The sequence below is a fragment of the Geotrypetes seraphini genome, chromosome 4, assembly GCF_902459505.1.
Source record: "Geotrypetes seraphini chromosome 4, aGeoSer1.1, whole genome shotgun sequence".
Lineage (NCBI taxonomy): Eukaryota > Metazoa > Chordata > Amphibia > Gymnophiona > Dermophiidae > Geotrypetes > Geotrypetes seraphini.
In genome coordinates, this window is record NC_047087.1 from 103,532,339 (window position 1) to 103,548,077 (window position 15,739).

At 41.3% G+C, this 15,739-nt stretch overlaps 1 protein-coding gene across 2 annotated transcripts in view; it reads right to left on the bottom strand.

Annotated features, from left to right (window-relative positions):
* Positions 1 to 1,664: 1,664 nt before the first annotated feature.
* The window catches only part of POPDC2 (popeye domain containing 2), a 44,467-nt gene continuing 30,392 nt past the window's right edge, over positions 1,665 to 15,739 (bottom strand). For both annotated transcript variants that reach the window (XM_033940688.1, XM_033940689.1), the window contains exon 4: positions 1,665 to 7,324. Coding sequence is in view for 1 of the 2 variants with exons in the window: in XM_033940689.1 (XP_033796580.1) it covers positions 7,239 to 7,324 (86 nt within the window). In the remaining variant the exon portion in view is untranslated. The remainder of the gene's footprint in view (positions 7,325 to 15,739) is intronic.

The following is a 15,739-nucleotide window of genomic DNA, read 5'->3' on the forward strand; positions in this document are numbered from 1 at the left end:
TTCAGAGGAGAAGAAGAATTGAGTAACCATCCAAAGCCCTGCAGTTCATAGCCACTGAATCCACTGAAATAAATTGCAAAGCTCGATCACAACATGATCCTTCATTCGGATCCTCTTCCTGACAGCTAGAAGCATAACAAAGCTCTTACCTGCCACCTCTATGACATGGGAAAAGCACCAGGAAGGAGGAAGTTGAAAGAGAAGGGAGAAACCACAGTTGCTGTTCTCTCCCTCCTCCAGGAAAATTTATTGGCATGACAAAAGTCTGAAAATGTTGCCAAAGTAACATATGAAGGGGGTACTTTTATAAACTACATGTGCATATAGAGCAGTGTTTACCTGTTCAACTAGGCTCTTAGAAAATCACCTGGGGAATATACAGTAAATGTGTGGAAAGTAAATACACAGAAACATAGGGGCCGATTCTATAAATGGTGCCTAGAAAAATGGTGCCAGCCATGTCAATCACACTTAGGTGCCATTTACAAAATCGCAGCTAGCAGTGCCAATATAAAAACTTAGGCACCTGAAATGTAGGCCAGGGTTTTAAGGGCCTACATTTCAGGCACCTGAGTTTTTGGAGACTCACGCTTAGTGGCACCTAAATCACGCTCAGCCTATAGAAACGCCTACTTAAGCATTAGGCGCCACTATGCGACATGCAATAGGCATCTATCTTTTATAGAATCAGATAGGCACCTCTCGCCCAATTCAATTTTTTTTCTCAGTTACTGAGGCTATTAAGGGTATTTAGCCAATTAAGTTAGGCATCCTTTATAGAATCAGCCCCTTAGTGCCTACTGATATGGAATGTTACATCTAGGCATTCTTGGGAGTAGAGAACAGGCAGAGCAAGAATGAGACTGGCATGTATGCAAGGCAGTATATCAAGAACCAATAAATATAAACATTAATGCTATTTATAATATGCAAACGTATGCATCTATTCCTCCCGGAATATGCAGATAAATAATTATATATGCCTCAAAGTAATTTTCTAAAGGCACCCAGGTATATATCTTGTTTTTTTATAACAATGTTATAAAATTATTCTCCATGTGGTTTCAAGGAGAAAAGAGGAAATATACTCATACAATCGTCCTAATAACTACGGAGTACAGAATGATTAGTAGCATGGATAGTTCTGTCCCTAATCAGGGCGCACAGGGCTGATGTCCCAATTCTGATAACCAGAACTCTCCTCGCTGTATGGCAGTCTTCTCTGCCTGGTTTGTCTCAAGCTCTGGAACTCGAGGTGTAATTTCTGCCACTTCTGCCTTTCTGGCTGCCTCAATCTGACTTTAGATTACCAAGACAGCAACATTAGTTCAGCTATCAAGGGTATGGTTCATTGCACCCAAGTCAGTTTCATATTGCAAGGGTACCACCAGTTTATAGGTAGGTGAAAAGTTAAAAGAAGGACAAGTGTGAGAAAGAGGGTGAAAACTGAGTTGATAGAGAGGCACAAAAGAAGAAAAGGAAAGAAAGAGCTAAATGCAAAAGATCACTGTCAGAAGACAGGTATAGTAAGGGAATAGAACAAGGCAGGAAAGAGAAGAAAAGACAAATGAACAGCAGTGACTGGAAAGAGAACTAGCAGAAGACAGACAGGAAACCAGAAAAGAGAAACTGGGACCAACATGTTGGAAAAATAACAACAAATGTAGGAAGAAAAAGTATTTTATTTTAAATTTATTAATTGAAATGGGAAATGTGCAGGGCAGATGTCTTTATATTGTGTTCAGTACAAAAGGAAATGCATTTCTGTTTTTATTTCTCCAGTGTTGAGTTTAACTTCCTGGATTTCCCAGTTGAATTTTAATCTACATATTTTTATTTCTAATTTGTGATCCCGTATTCTGTATTTGGTGAGGGCATGTTAGTATGTTGTAATAATGGCAGGTGGAGAGATCAGTAAATAGAAAAGGCCCTCTCTAATTTCTGCCTTTGACCCCAGCATGTCTAACAGTAGCCCTGATCATTACTGTAACTGGCAGGTATCTCCAAGCCCAACCTCCTCCAAAAGCTGCTAGAACTCCCTTCTACAAAGTTCAGCAGTCAGTGACAGTGTCCCTGAGCCACCAATGCTAGCACCAGTGGCATACCAAGGACGGAGCGGGGGTAGTCTTCTCCGGGTGCAGGGAGCTCAGGGGTGCTGGAGCAGTCATGGGTCTGAAATCTGCCTGTATGCAGCCATTGGCTTTGCCAACCCCTGCCCCCTCTGATATGAACTTCCTGTTCTAGGATGATGGACCAGCAGAGCCAACAACCATGTGGAGATGAACTACAGACCATGACCACTCCAGCACCCTCGAGGTGCCTGGAAGCGGGGTGTGCTCCAGCCAAAGGAGGGGGTGTTCTACCCCATGTCCCCCCAATGGCTAGCATCCAGCACATGTCTGAAAAATGAGCACATGTGGGATGCTGGCACTGGCTGCTTAAGAATGTTGATGCTGGCTGTCAAGCTTGGTAAAAGGGATTTCTGGTTACTTTTGGAAGAGACCTTCCAACATCAAAGTTATTTATATTTGAGTTGGATGATACCAGGAGGTAGAGAGCAGGGGGAGGAGCAACAGAGAGAAAACATCATGTCTACCCACTTTGGGATCAGATTCACCCAAAATAGGCTGTCTGGCTATGCCACTAAGATGCTCCAATGTAGTTTCTTTTCAAAAATTTAAAATTGTTGATAAAATGTTATGATCAATGTTGAGCACTGGGTAGCAAAGGGTCCTTTAATTCCTTGTGTAAGACTATAATTTCAACCCCTAAAAAGGATAGAGATGGGGCTTCCTGACTCTTAACATCATTAAAGATTCTAAATAATGGAATAATGGAACAAGTTGGTTAATTTCCTCATTATATATATAATTCCACTAGTAGGCAATCAGTAATGATAGGAAGAACAAAGTTCATTTAGGGGGACCAAGTAGATGTTGATAAGAGTGGGGACAAGTGAGGAACTCTGGATGCCAGAGTAAATGACAAAAATGAGGTACGATCTATATGGACTGTATTGGAGTGATTTGTGATGTATGAATTGAACCAAACAAAAGCAGAATTTTTTATATCTATGTCTTGTAATTGAGATAACAGGACCAAGTGATGTACAAGATCATATAGAAGCATGGCAGCAGATAAAGGCCAAATGGCCCACCTAGTCTGTCCATCTACAGCATCCACTAAAACCTCCTCTCTCTATGAGATCCTATGTGCCTGTCCCACGCTTTCTTGAATTCAGACATAGTGTTTGTCTCTATCGCCTCTACCAGGAGACTATTCTACACATTTACCACCCTTTCTGTTAAAAAAAAAAAAAAAAAAGTATCTGCAGCAGAGAGGTCAATAGAAAGAAAGGAGAATGGTTTTGTATTCATGGTAATTGGGCAATTCTTGTGTTATGGTGTGCTCTAAGTCCTGTTTGATTAGGGTGTAGGATCTGGGCTTTGTCCAGGAAGTCTTGAAGATGAGTAAGTACTATTGTTTCAACAATATTAGAGAAGAATGAAAGGTTAGCTACAGGTCTGAAATTAGAGCAAGAAGAGAGTGAATTAGAAGGATCTTTGATTTTGGGATGAATAACAACAGACTTCCATGCTGAAGGAACATAGCCTCTGGAGAGGCTGGAGGAGATCATGGATAGCAGGAAGGGATTAAGGATAAAGATGGATTTTTCACAATGAATGTTTGGACTGGGTCACAGGGTAAAGTACAAAGTTTCATAGAGTTTACTATAGTAGCAAGAGAAGAGAGAAATAGTAGGTTAAAAGCAGAGAGACAGTCACATGGTAGAGCTGTAGGTGTCTGAGGTTGAGAAGGCCATTAATTTTGGTTTCAAAATAAGTAGCAAGGTCTTGAGAGGAAAGGTGAGATGGCTTAATGTCTAACTGGATTTTGGGGGTAGTGAGGGACTTGATAATTTTGTATAGGACAGCAGAGGTGGGGGCTTTGATAATTTTGTTGGAGTAGTAGCTCCTTTTGGTAGTAGTGAGAACTGAATTGTAGGAGGCGGCAATACTATTCAAGATGTTCTTTGTGGAAGGGTTAGGAGAACATCGCCATTTGCGCTCAGCCTGACAAAGCTGCCTTGTGGTGGGTAAGAGAGTAGTGTTCTAAGTAACATGGATCTCTGAATTTGGGTGTGCTATTGAGAGGGTAAGTGGAGCTATGAAGATCATAACTTGATCATCCAGAGATAACTGGTGGAATGTGTTGAGGCTGAGGTTGGAGTGTGCAATAAGGAGTCAGGAGTGAATTTGTAGATTTCTAGAGATGATGGTTGAGAAACTTGAGGGGTTAATATGGTAGCATAGGCATCAGAACGGGGGAGGCCACAGGGGCCATGGCCTCTCCAAAGATTGGTGGTCTCTTGATTGGTGCCCGTCCTCTTCTTGGTGTTCTAATTTTTAAATCTTCTGGCAGCTGCTGCGCAATGTCAGCAAGCAAGCCTGCCCTGGAGCACTTCATTCTACTTCCGGGGGCAGGAATGCTCGCTGACGCTGCGCAGCAGCTGCCAGAAGATTTAAAAGTACAGCACCAGGAGGAGGTAGGTGGGGAGTCGGGAGCTGGGGAGAGTCTGCACCGTAGGATTCCGTGGGGCTAGGGTGGAGTTCCTGGGCCTCCCCAAACCAAGCAGCATTCCACTGTCCAGTGAGAAGAGATTAACCAGCTGGTGAGGGAAGTGAGCGTATGAAAGGATGAGGTCAAGAGTGTGGCTGCCTATGTGGGTAAGTCTTGTTGGATGTGGAGTAAGGGTAAGATTGGATAAAAGCTGTAAAAAATCTTTAGTATAGGAGGAATCAGAGTTGTCTAGGTGGAGGTTAAAATCCCCTAAAATAATGGGGTTGGATGAACACAATGATCTGTAATCATCACATTTCATTAAATTTTCTGAGAATTTTTTGCCCTCAGATAGGCAAATAGTCAGGCATTCTCAGCCTTTTTTGTACAATTCTTTCCAGCTTTCACTGGGTTGGAAAGAATACAAAAGAGATTGTAAAATAAACTCTATTTAAGATTTTAATTAGCCAGTGCTCAGGAGACAGTAAGTCTGTCCACATGATACGCTTCAGAAGTAAGGACAGTATCTTGACATGGGTCAGGTATGCTGTGCTTCTCAGGCAGGATCCCAATTTGGGGACATTCCCTTCTAGAGTTGGTACTGGAAAACTCATGATAGCCCAGTCACTTCTACCAAATTCCATATCCCTTTACTGATCTGAATTTGACATATGTAGACCATCTATGTCTCTCGAAGCCCAAATGATGAAGTTATGACTGTCTTATTTTGGTCACACCATCAGAAGAGAAAGATTTTTGGAGAAGAACATCATGGGAAAATCAAAGGAACCAGCTAAAGAGGGCGACCTTCAATCAGATGGCTGGACACGTTGAAAACAACCATGGAGATGACGCTGGAGGACCTTGCCAAACTAGCACAAAACCAATTTCTTTTTAGATCTATAATTAATTAAGTTGCTAGAACTCAAACACAAGTCAATGGCACCTAACAACACACAACCTAAGTCTAGCTGACTCCGTAATATTTAAATCTAAGGTAACTGTGCTGTTCCTTCACTGATGAAGGAAGGAAAACTCTGAAAAGCTAATCACATAAGTATTAAGTTGGTTCAATACAAGGTCTCAGTTACAATTTGTTTGTTGACCCTTAGTTCTAAGAAAAAAATTAGAATTCAATAGATCACATTTTTACCACATATTATTATAGAGAAATCCAAGACTCTGATTCGGTTTCCCTAGGAAATGAGTATTAGACTAGGCAATTTGCCCACCAGTGTAGTAAATAAAAAGGAACAAAATTACTATTTTACTACTGTCACTTATACTGACTAAACTAAACTAAAACTTGGATTTGTAGACTGGGTCATCACCAAAAGAGGAGCTCAACTCGGTTAACAAGAATTAAAAAGAAAACAACATAAGGTAATAAAACAAAAAAAAGAAACAAAATCTGAAGATAGAAAAACTAAGAATAGTAATTTCCAAAATGATTTGCAAAAAGGGTTGTTTTTAAAGTTTTGCGAAAAGATTAGAAGGAATCAGGATCCCTTAAAGGGTATTCCATTCCATAATTCTGTCAAGATGCAAGTTAATATCCCCTATCACTAATAATCTGTAAAATTTGACTAAGCATTAGCTATAGTATCGGTAATAGTGGTGGAAGATCTATTCCAAGAAATTGGGGGTCGATATAGGAGAAGAATACCCAGAGGATATAAGAATAGCTCATTGTTAACAGATGCCAGCAGATACTCTAATTCTGGGCTACTGGCCTTATCAAGTAATTGTACATTAAGAAATGATTTAAAAATCAGTACTAATCCACCGCCCCTTTTGTTATTTCTAAAAGATAATAAACTGCTAAAACCCTGTGGGTAGAGATCATTCTGAGTAAAAGTATCGTTCTGGGAGTTCCAGGATTTAGTAATACACATTAGTCCGGGGTCTAAGTCTGCTAATAAGTCCTTGATGATATGCTGTTTATTACAGACAGATCATGCATTACAATAAAGAACTGGAACTGGAGTAATTCTACCAATAACATGTCATAAGGAACAAGCTAATCCAGTCCTGATTTTATTCTATTGCATGCATGGACTTGTAGTTCTAATTGGTTAAAACCAGGACTGGATTAGCTTGTTCCTTATGATATGGGGTCTGGGATATTAGGGTGGTAACCCTAATGAAACACTATTTCATGTCCAGGTGATTTTCACTTGGAATAAATAATTCCATTTCTTGAGCACATGATCCTCTTAATAAAATGAGCTGCACTGAAAGTGCAAAGAGTGTCTACAGAGATCCCAGCATGCTCTGCACTCCTAATGATAGATATGGTGTCAAGATTATCCCCCTGTTTTACGAAGCCACACTAGCGGCTGCCACATGACAACGGCCCTAAAGCTCTTTAAATCTCTATGGGCTTCGGGGCTTCGTAAAACAGGCCCTATGAGTTGTTCTGATAGATAGATAGATATATAAAAAAAACACAATTAACTCTAGTATCAGAAAGGCAAATGGAATAAAGTACAGGAGGTATCTGGAGTTGATGAACCATTTAGAAGTGTATCCTGTGGGTATGGCTATGCAATAGTCTATGTGCTTCATCTGTGGTTTTTCACTCATGTGCTGCGTTTATGAAAAATTCACGTGTCCAGTGCAGGTGTGTAAGTTTGATGTATGCAGAACATATCTGTAAGTGATAACCATTTTGTTTCCTACAGTTCTGGAGTCTGTGTTGGAGCTAGTGGGGCTCGAACCTTTGACAGGCTCCGGGGGTGGCTTCTCTGGAAGGCTGCAGAGGCTGTGGAAGAGAAAAGAGAAAAGAGCTTGTTATCCTTATCACTGTGTTTAATGTCCATTCTAACTAGTTTCTCATTTTTAACCTGGCAGTTTCCGCCTACTCCTTTATACATCCAGCTGAATCCAAACCAGGGTTGAGATCCGGCACCATGAACTTGCCTTCAAATTACCTGGGGATTATTTTCCCCTATCTTATATCATAGGAACCGAAGACATTTCAAACTAGCCAGGCCAAAGATCCATCATGCCCAGCAGACAGGAGATAGATAACGTGAATCATTCCACCCTGCCACAATGTACCTAGTCTGATCATTAAAGTGATGATCCTGGCTCAGTGGCCATGCACCAAGGATTATTCCAGAAACCTGCAATCATAGGCCTTGAAGTCAGACAACAGGTATCATCTTTAAGTAGTGACTGTGACCCTTCTCTCTATGGCCTTGGTCCTCACTCCCAGTCCTTATGAGCTGCCAAAAAGACAGATTTTTTTAGGTTATCTCCAATGAATGTGCATGACAGAGATTTGCCTACAATGGACATAGTAGACATTCAAATATCCTTCATGCGTATTCATTAAGGATATTTTGAAAGCCTGACCCATTGACAGCCCTCAAGGACTGGGAGTGAAGACCAAGGCTCCTAGGAGTAGTGAACTCTGCCTCTGCAGCTTCCCTAGCCTCAACCAATCTAGAGAGCAGAAGACCTGATTTGGGAATTGAGATGGAAGCCTTCCATATACTGTATCAGTTAATAGTATTTAGCACCCAAGCCATTGGGCCATCCCCTGATCAGTTCTTCTGACTTTCTGTTAACAACCAAAGTGGTTTTCATGTTAAGGTAGTTTTGTAGACATATGGGCACCGATTCTAAAAAAATGTAAGCGTCCATTATGGAATCACGCTTAGTTTTCCCTAAGCATGCTTAGGCAGGGCTCAGCGTCCTAACATTTAAGCACACCATATTTATACCAGGGTTTTCTTCTCCTAAAGTTAGGTGCCGACATTGGAGCCTAACAGCACCTAATTCACAAAGAGGCACCTTACTCAAAAACATGCTCATAATGCAGCCCTAACCATGCCCACTTTTAGTGTAGATGCTTTGGGCTAGGCACCTCCTTTTTATAGAACTAAGTTTTTCAAGATAGGTGCCTAACTATCAATTACACATCTCCCTCATTATTCGCGGGGGATAGGGGCAGAGCCGGACCGCAAATAGGGAAATATTGCGAATATCCGGCTCTGACCCACCTTCGCCTCCCTCCCGCCTTCCTCCGGCATCCCAGCCTTACCTGGTGGTCTAGCGGGCTTTCAGGGCAGGAGTGATCTTCCTACGCTCCTGCTCTGTGTAGATCGCCAATAGGAAATGGCTGTGGGGAGTTCCCACAGTCTCTTGAGACTACGACGGGAACTCCCCACAGCCATTTCCTATTGGCGATCTACACGGGGCAGGAGTATAGGAAGATTGCTCCTGCCCCGAAAGCCCACTAGACCACCAGGTAAGGCTGGGATGCCAGGGGGAAGGCTAAAATATGGGTTTGGTTTTTTTCCCCTCCCCCCAAAAAAATTGTGATTATGTGAAATCGTGAATGCGGAAACCACGAATGGGGAGGGGGAAGTGTAAGTCCAATTAAAGCTGATTTTGAGGTGTTGAGTGCCAATATCAGCGTCGATTAAGCCTATTACTCAATTAAGTTGGCATTATATCCATGCCTAACTGTAGGCGGACTTTATAGAATCAGGGCTATGGTATCCAGTAATCAGTACATGGATATTTTAATAGTGACATTCTAATATTACATAGTAAGATAGTATCAGCAGATGAAGACCTCTCAGTCCACCCAATAAGACCAGATGCCTCAGGCATGTACTACATGGTCTTACCCATCCTCTTAGTGCATCTGGACCCTAGTTGTCTCAGAGAGTGGATACAAAGATCCACCCTGCATTCCCAAGCATCAATATTGAAGTCTTCTCTCTTCACCTCTGTTTTTTGCCTTACACTCCAAGGACTGTATTTGATTCCTGCACTTTGGTTTATTTCTGGTAGATGTGTTTTGTTGCAATCATACATGAATACTTCAGTCAAGTCAAACATGCAGAGGAAAACACTGACCTCAATCCGCTTCATGCCTTTTTAAGAAAAGGGCAAACTTGACACAGAAAAAGAAATGGACTGTGACCTGATTTACATAACATAACATAAAAACTCACTTGTATACTGCAAATACCATTAAGTTCTATGCGGTTCACAGAGATTAGCAATACAAATGAATAAACATCCAATATCTAACTTCCGAAAGATTCCATTAAAAGATGCGTCTTTAAAGCACGTCAAAATTGTTGATACGAGTTTGAAAGTATAACTATGTGAGTCAGATCCCTAATCCATGAAGCTGCCTGAAAGGACAGCAATCATTCCTGGAATTTCTTATATTTGCATCCCTTTGCAGAAGGAAACGAAAAGAGTGAATGAGACTTTCTAGAATGTTTGGAATTTGTAATAATGAAAGATTCCATAAAATACTCTGGGATTAGACCTGTTAATGCCTTAAAACAAATACAGCCGAACTTAAATTTAACCCGTGCTTCAAGTGGAAGCCAATGCAATCGACGATAGAAATCGGTGACATGGTCATACTTCTTTAAATCAAACATCAGCCTAACTGCTGCATTCTGAATTATGCGCAGTCTTTGAAGATTTTTTTGAGCACCAGCAAGATGAACAATGTTACAATAATCCAGCTGACTAAGGACCAATGATTGAACTAACAGTCGAAAGGAGTTAATATCAAAATATGCTCTAATAGTTCTTAATTTCCACAGAGTATAAAAACCCTTTCGAACCAACGAGTCAACCTGATTTTTCATGGTAAGAGTTCGATCTAGAATTACACCAAGTATCGTTATGTTGGCTGGATGCTATAGACTTTGGCATTTAAAGCAATGGTTGTAAAAGCGGAGACTTAGAGGAGACATGATAGAAACCTTCAAGATCATGAAGGGCATAGAAAAAATAGACAGGGACAGATTTTTCAAATTAAGGGGATCAACAAGTACAAGGGGGCACTCAGAGAAATTGAAAGGGGAGAAGTTTAGAACAAACGCTAGGAAGTTCTTTTTCACACAGAGGGTGGTGGATACATGGAACGCGCTACCGGAGGATGTGATAAACAGGAGCACGCTACAGGGGTTCAAAGAAGCTTTGGATAGGTACTTGGAAGACAAAGGGATTGAGGGGTACAGATAAAAGTAGAGGTAGATTATAGGGATGGGATTAGAGGTAAGTTATAAAATTTATCAGGGATCACTGTTCAGGCACTAGGCCTGATGGGCCGCCACGGGAGCGGACCGCTAAGCAGGATGGACCTCTGGTCTGACTCAGCGGGGGCAACTTCTTATGTTCTTATGATGCAAAAAAAATTTTAGTTTTTGCTGTATTAATTTTCAGAATATCCAGAATATCCAGAATGAATATATAGTCAAGAGTAAAAGAAAGGACAATACAGGAGAGGTAGAGCTCCCTTCAACACCAGAAGTAAGATCTGAGGGTTAGGGGGGGTTCCTTTATTAAGGTGCGCTAACTGATTTAGTGTGTGCTAAATGCGAAGGCATCCATTATATTCTATGGGCACCTTAGCATTTAGCGCGCGCTAAATCGGTTAGTGCACCTTAATAAAAGGACCCCTTAGTTAAGCAAGCAATGGTTTAACTCTGTACCCCTCTTTTCTCTGCCACCTCACAGGTTTCACAGTATGGAGGCAATTCAGTGGCAAAACAAAGAGAAATCCAACAGGTCTGCAGTAAAAGGGGGACACCAGTAGCCCGTTCTCACGGTGGCCAATCCAGGTCACTAGTACCTGGCCAAAATCCAAAGAGTAGCAACATGTCATGCTACTGACCCAGAGCAAATAGAGGCTTCCCCCATGTCTTTTTTAAAAAATTTATTTATTTATAATTATTAACATGATATACAAGTAAAACAACTTGTGTAGGCAAATTGAAAGAAAACAATATATATCACATAATATTAACATATTAGGAATCCAAAATTTCTCCTTAAACCTCAAACAATTACTGGGGGGTGGGAACTCTTTAATGATGGGGGAAAATAAATGAAAAGGCATTAACGGCTTAAAAGCCCCTCAATATCCAATTACTTCCCATTATCCCCTGGAGATTTTCTTCAAGTCTAGGAAGGCTCACAAATGTTCAGCATATTTGATAAGGCATTTGCATGGGTACATCAATTGGAAGACTGCACCAATTTCTTTAGCTTCTTGTCTCATAACTAGAAATGATTTCCTTCTTGACTGTGTCTCTTTATTTACATCGGGGAAAATCCATATACGTTGACCCATAAAAGGAATTTGAGATTTCCAAAAATAAATTTTTAATACAGAGTTCAAATCTTGTTGACACAAGCAATGTTGCTCTTTCCTCAATTATTGTAGTATTCTCCAGTATAGCTGACAAATTATCTAAATCCATAGTAGCAGGAACTTGCTGGATCTGATTTTGAATCTCTACTTCATTCCCAGAGGTTTTTTTTTATAGGCAAATAATAAATTTTGTTTAATGGAGAGAAGTTTAAACTTTGAGTCAAGTACTTCCGAAACAATTCTACAGCTGATATTTCCAAAGTCTTTGGAAAATTAAAAAAAACGCAGATTTAATCTTCTATTAAAATTTTCTAACTGTTCGATTTTTCTATGAACCACCAATTTATCTTTAACCAAACTATTGACTGCTGTTTTCAGGAACTTTATATTTTCATGTACTGATTGAAATTTAACTTCATTGTCAGCTTTAACATTTTCCACAGTTTTAGACAAAGAATCCATTTTCCTAACCAATTCACCAATTCTGATGTTTCTTGGGCAGTCTTCAATACTGTTCCTTCCATTCTTTGGAGAACTCCCCAGACGTCCAGCAAGGTAACCTCTGAAGAAGCTGAGGATAATATTCCAGCTCTTGTTGGGTTCACCGCAGGGTCCCCTGTCGCCTGGTTACCCTCCAAAGAACACAAACCCAAAACCTCTTCGGTATCGGGGGGGGGGGGGTTCTGACTCTCAGGCGATTGGACCACAGGATACGGAGGAACTATGGGAGCTGGAGGCGATAGTGAGACTTCCAGCTCAGGTGCTGCTACCGAATCCCCAAGTGCCAGCGTTAGCGAGCCTCGCTCTCTAGTTTCCTAAAGGGTCCTGGCGGTAAAGTCAAGTAGTGTCTGGCGCATAGGAGTTGAAGTGTCCATCGGTGAAAGTCCCAATTGGACTGCGCCTTTCATTTTAGTATGAGGCATTCTCGAAGGAAAATCTAGCAAAACCGCTAGCGAGGTAACCACTAACTCAACTAACGCCAGCAAGCCGCCGCAATCGTGACTCCTCCCCCTCTCTGCTTCCCCATGTCTTAATAACAGACTATGGACTTTTCCTCCAGGAATTTGTCCAAACCTGTCTTAAAACCAGCTACGCTATCCGCCTTCACCACAACCTCTCTTTCACGCATATTCATTCTGGATATTCTGAAAATATGACTGGTAAGGGCGTACTCAAGAACTGACTTGGAAAACACTGCTCTATAGTAGGCTTGCATTTCTGAAGTAGGCACTGGAAACTGTCAGGCTGTTTATAGCTATTCTGCGTGCTATTTTAGATTTTTTAATTTGCAAGTTGTAATTTGTATTTTCTATTTCCAATCTTTCTATTACAAATGGAAGAAAAAATAGCTGGCATGGTAAAATGAGGCGACAAGACATTTTTTAGGTATATCAGTGATAGGAAGAAGTGCAAAAGTGGCATTGTGAGACTCAAAAGTGAAGGGGAGAAATATGTAGAAGCTGATATAGAAAAGGCAAATATTTCTGTTCTGTGTTCATGGCTGAATCGCTGGGAGCAGGACCACAGAAGACAAACGCAAATATGGACGGAGTAATGTTAGACCCTGATCAATTTTTAGAGGGTTGTGTTCATGAGGAGTTAGCCAAATTAAAGGTAGACAAAGCAATAGAGCCAGATAGTATACATCTGAGGGTGCTGAAGGAACTTAGAAAAGTTCTGGTGGCTCCGCTGACTGACCTTTTTAATAAGTCTCTAGAGTCGGGAGTCATACCGGAGGATTGGAGAAGGGCGGATGTGGTCCCTCTCCACAAAAGTGGAAGTAAGGAAAAAGTAGGGAATTACAGGCCAGTAAGTCTGACTTTTGTGGTAAGCAAATTAATGGAAACACTTTTAAAACAGAGAATTGAGAAGTTTCTGGAATCTGGTGGATTACAGGACTAGAGGCAACATGGATTCACTATAAGTAGGTCTTGTCAGACAAATCTGATCAATTTCTTTGACTGGGTGATCAGAGAATTGGATAGAGGGAATGTGCTAGATGTGGTGTATTTAGATTTTAGCAAAACCTTTGACAGTGTTCCACACAAATGTCTAATAAATAAACTGAGTGACGGGCTGGGTAAGGAACTGGTTGAGTGTAAGACATCAGAGAGTAATGGTGAATGGAGATGGCTCTGAGGAAAGGGATATTACCAGTGGTGTGCCTCAAGGTTCTGTTCTTGGGCCTGTTCTTTTTAACATTTTTATAAGCGATATTGTTGAAGGGCTGTCAGGTAAGATTTGCCTCATTGCGGATGATATCAAAATCTGCAATAGAATAGACACCCCGGATGATGAGAATAACATGAAGAAAGACCTAGCAAAGCTTGAAGAATGGCAACTAAAATTTAATGCTAAGAAATGCAAGGTCATGCATTTGGACTGCAAATGCCCAAAGGAACGGTACAGTTTAGGGGGTGAAGAGCTTATGTGCACGAAAGAAGAGTGGGACTTGGGTGTGATTGTATGTAAAGGTGATGGTAAAAGCTAGAAGAATGCTAGGGTGCATAGGAAGAGGTATGAAAAAGGAGATATTGATGCCCCTGTATAAACATAGAAACATAGAGTATGATGGCAGAAAAGGGCCATCGGCCCAACAAGTCTGCCCACTCCAAGAACCCTTCCTCAACAAGAACCCTCTTTTTAAGCATTTCCCCGGAGCGAACCTACATGTTTATCCCATCGTCCCTTGAAGTCGAGTGCGTTACTGGCATCAACTACCTGACGTGGAAGACCATTCCATCGATCAACCACTCTTTCGGTGAAGAAGTATTTCTTGATGTCACCATGAAATCTCCCACCCTTGAGTTTGAGCGGATGCCCTCTGGTTGCCGTGAGACACGTAAGGAAGAAGATATCTTCCTCCACCTCAATACGGCCCGTGAGATATTTGAATGTCTCTATCATGTCACCCTTTTCTCTGCGTTCTTCAAGAGAATATAAATGCAGCCTGCTTAGACTTTCTTCATATGGGAGATCCTTAAGTCCTGAGATCATCTTAGTGGCTATACACTGAACCGACTCCATTCTCTTCACATTCTTTTGATAATGTGGCCTCCAAAACTGAACACAGTACTCCAGATGAGGCCTCACCATCGACCTGTACAACGGCATTATGACTTCAGGCTCACGGCTGAAAAAACTTCTCCGGATGCAACATAGCATTTGTCTATCCTTGGCTGAAGCTTTCTCCACCTGATTGGCAGTTTTCATATCTTCACTAATGATTACACCCAGGTCTCGTTCTGCGATGGTTCTTGTTAAGTTTTCAACATTCAGGGTGTATGTTCTGCAGGGGTTATTGCTACTTTTTGGCATTAAAACTCAGTTGCCAAGTATTAGACCATTGTTCCAGTAAAAGTAGGTCCTGCCTCATAATGTCTGGCACGGTTGCGCTGTCAGGCTCGGTTGCGCTGCCCACAATGTTGCATAGTTTAGCGTCATCCGCAAATAACGCAATTTTACCTCGAAGTCCCTGAGGTAGATCCCTTACAAAGATATTAAATAGTATCGGACCCAAAACTGAGCCATGTGGCACTCCACTGGTCACTTCCGACATTTCCGAGAGAGTACCATTTACTTCCACCCTCTGAAGTCTGCCACTAAGCCATTCTTTAACCCATGCAGTCAATGTATCTCCCAGACCCATCATATTCATCTTGTTTAATAACCTACGATGTGGGACACTATCAAAAGCCTTACTGAAGTCTAAATATACAATATCAAGGTATTGTCCTTCATCCAGTTGTTTCGTTACCCAGTCAAAGAAGCTTATCAGATTGGTTTGACAAGACCTTCCCTTTGTAAATCCATTCTGGTGGGGATCCCTCAGTCTTTCATCATCCAGAAACGTATCCAATCTGTTTTTAATCAACGTTTCCATAAGTTTACACACTATTGATGTGAGACTCACCGGTCTGTAATTTTCAGCCTCCAACCTGCTTCCCTTTTTGTGAAGCGGAATGACATTAGCAGTTTTCCAGTCCAAGGAGACTTTTCCCTTGCTTAGGGAAATATTGAAAAGCGCGGCTAACGGTT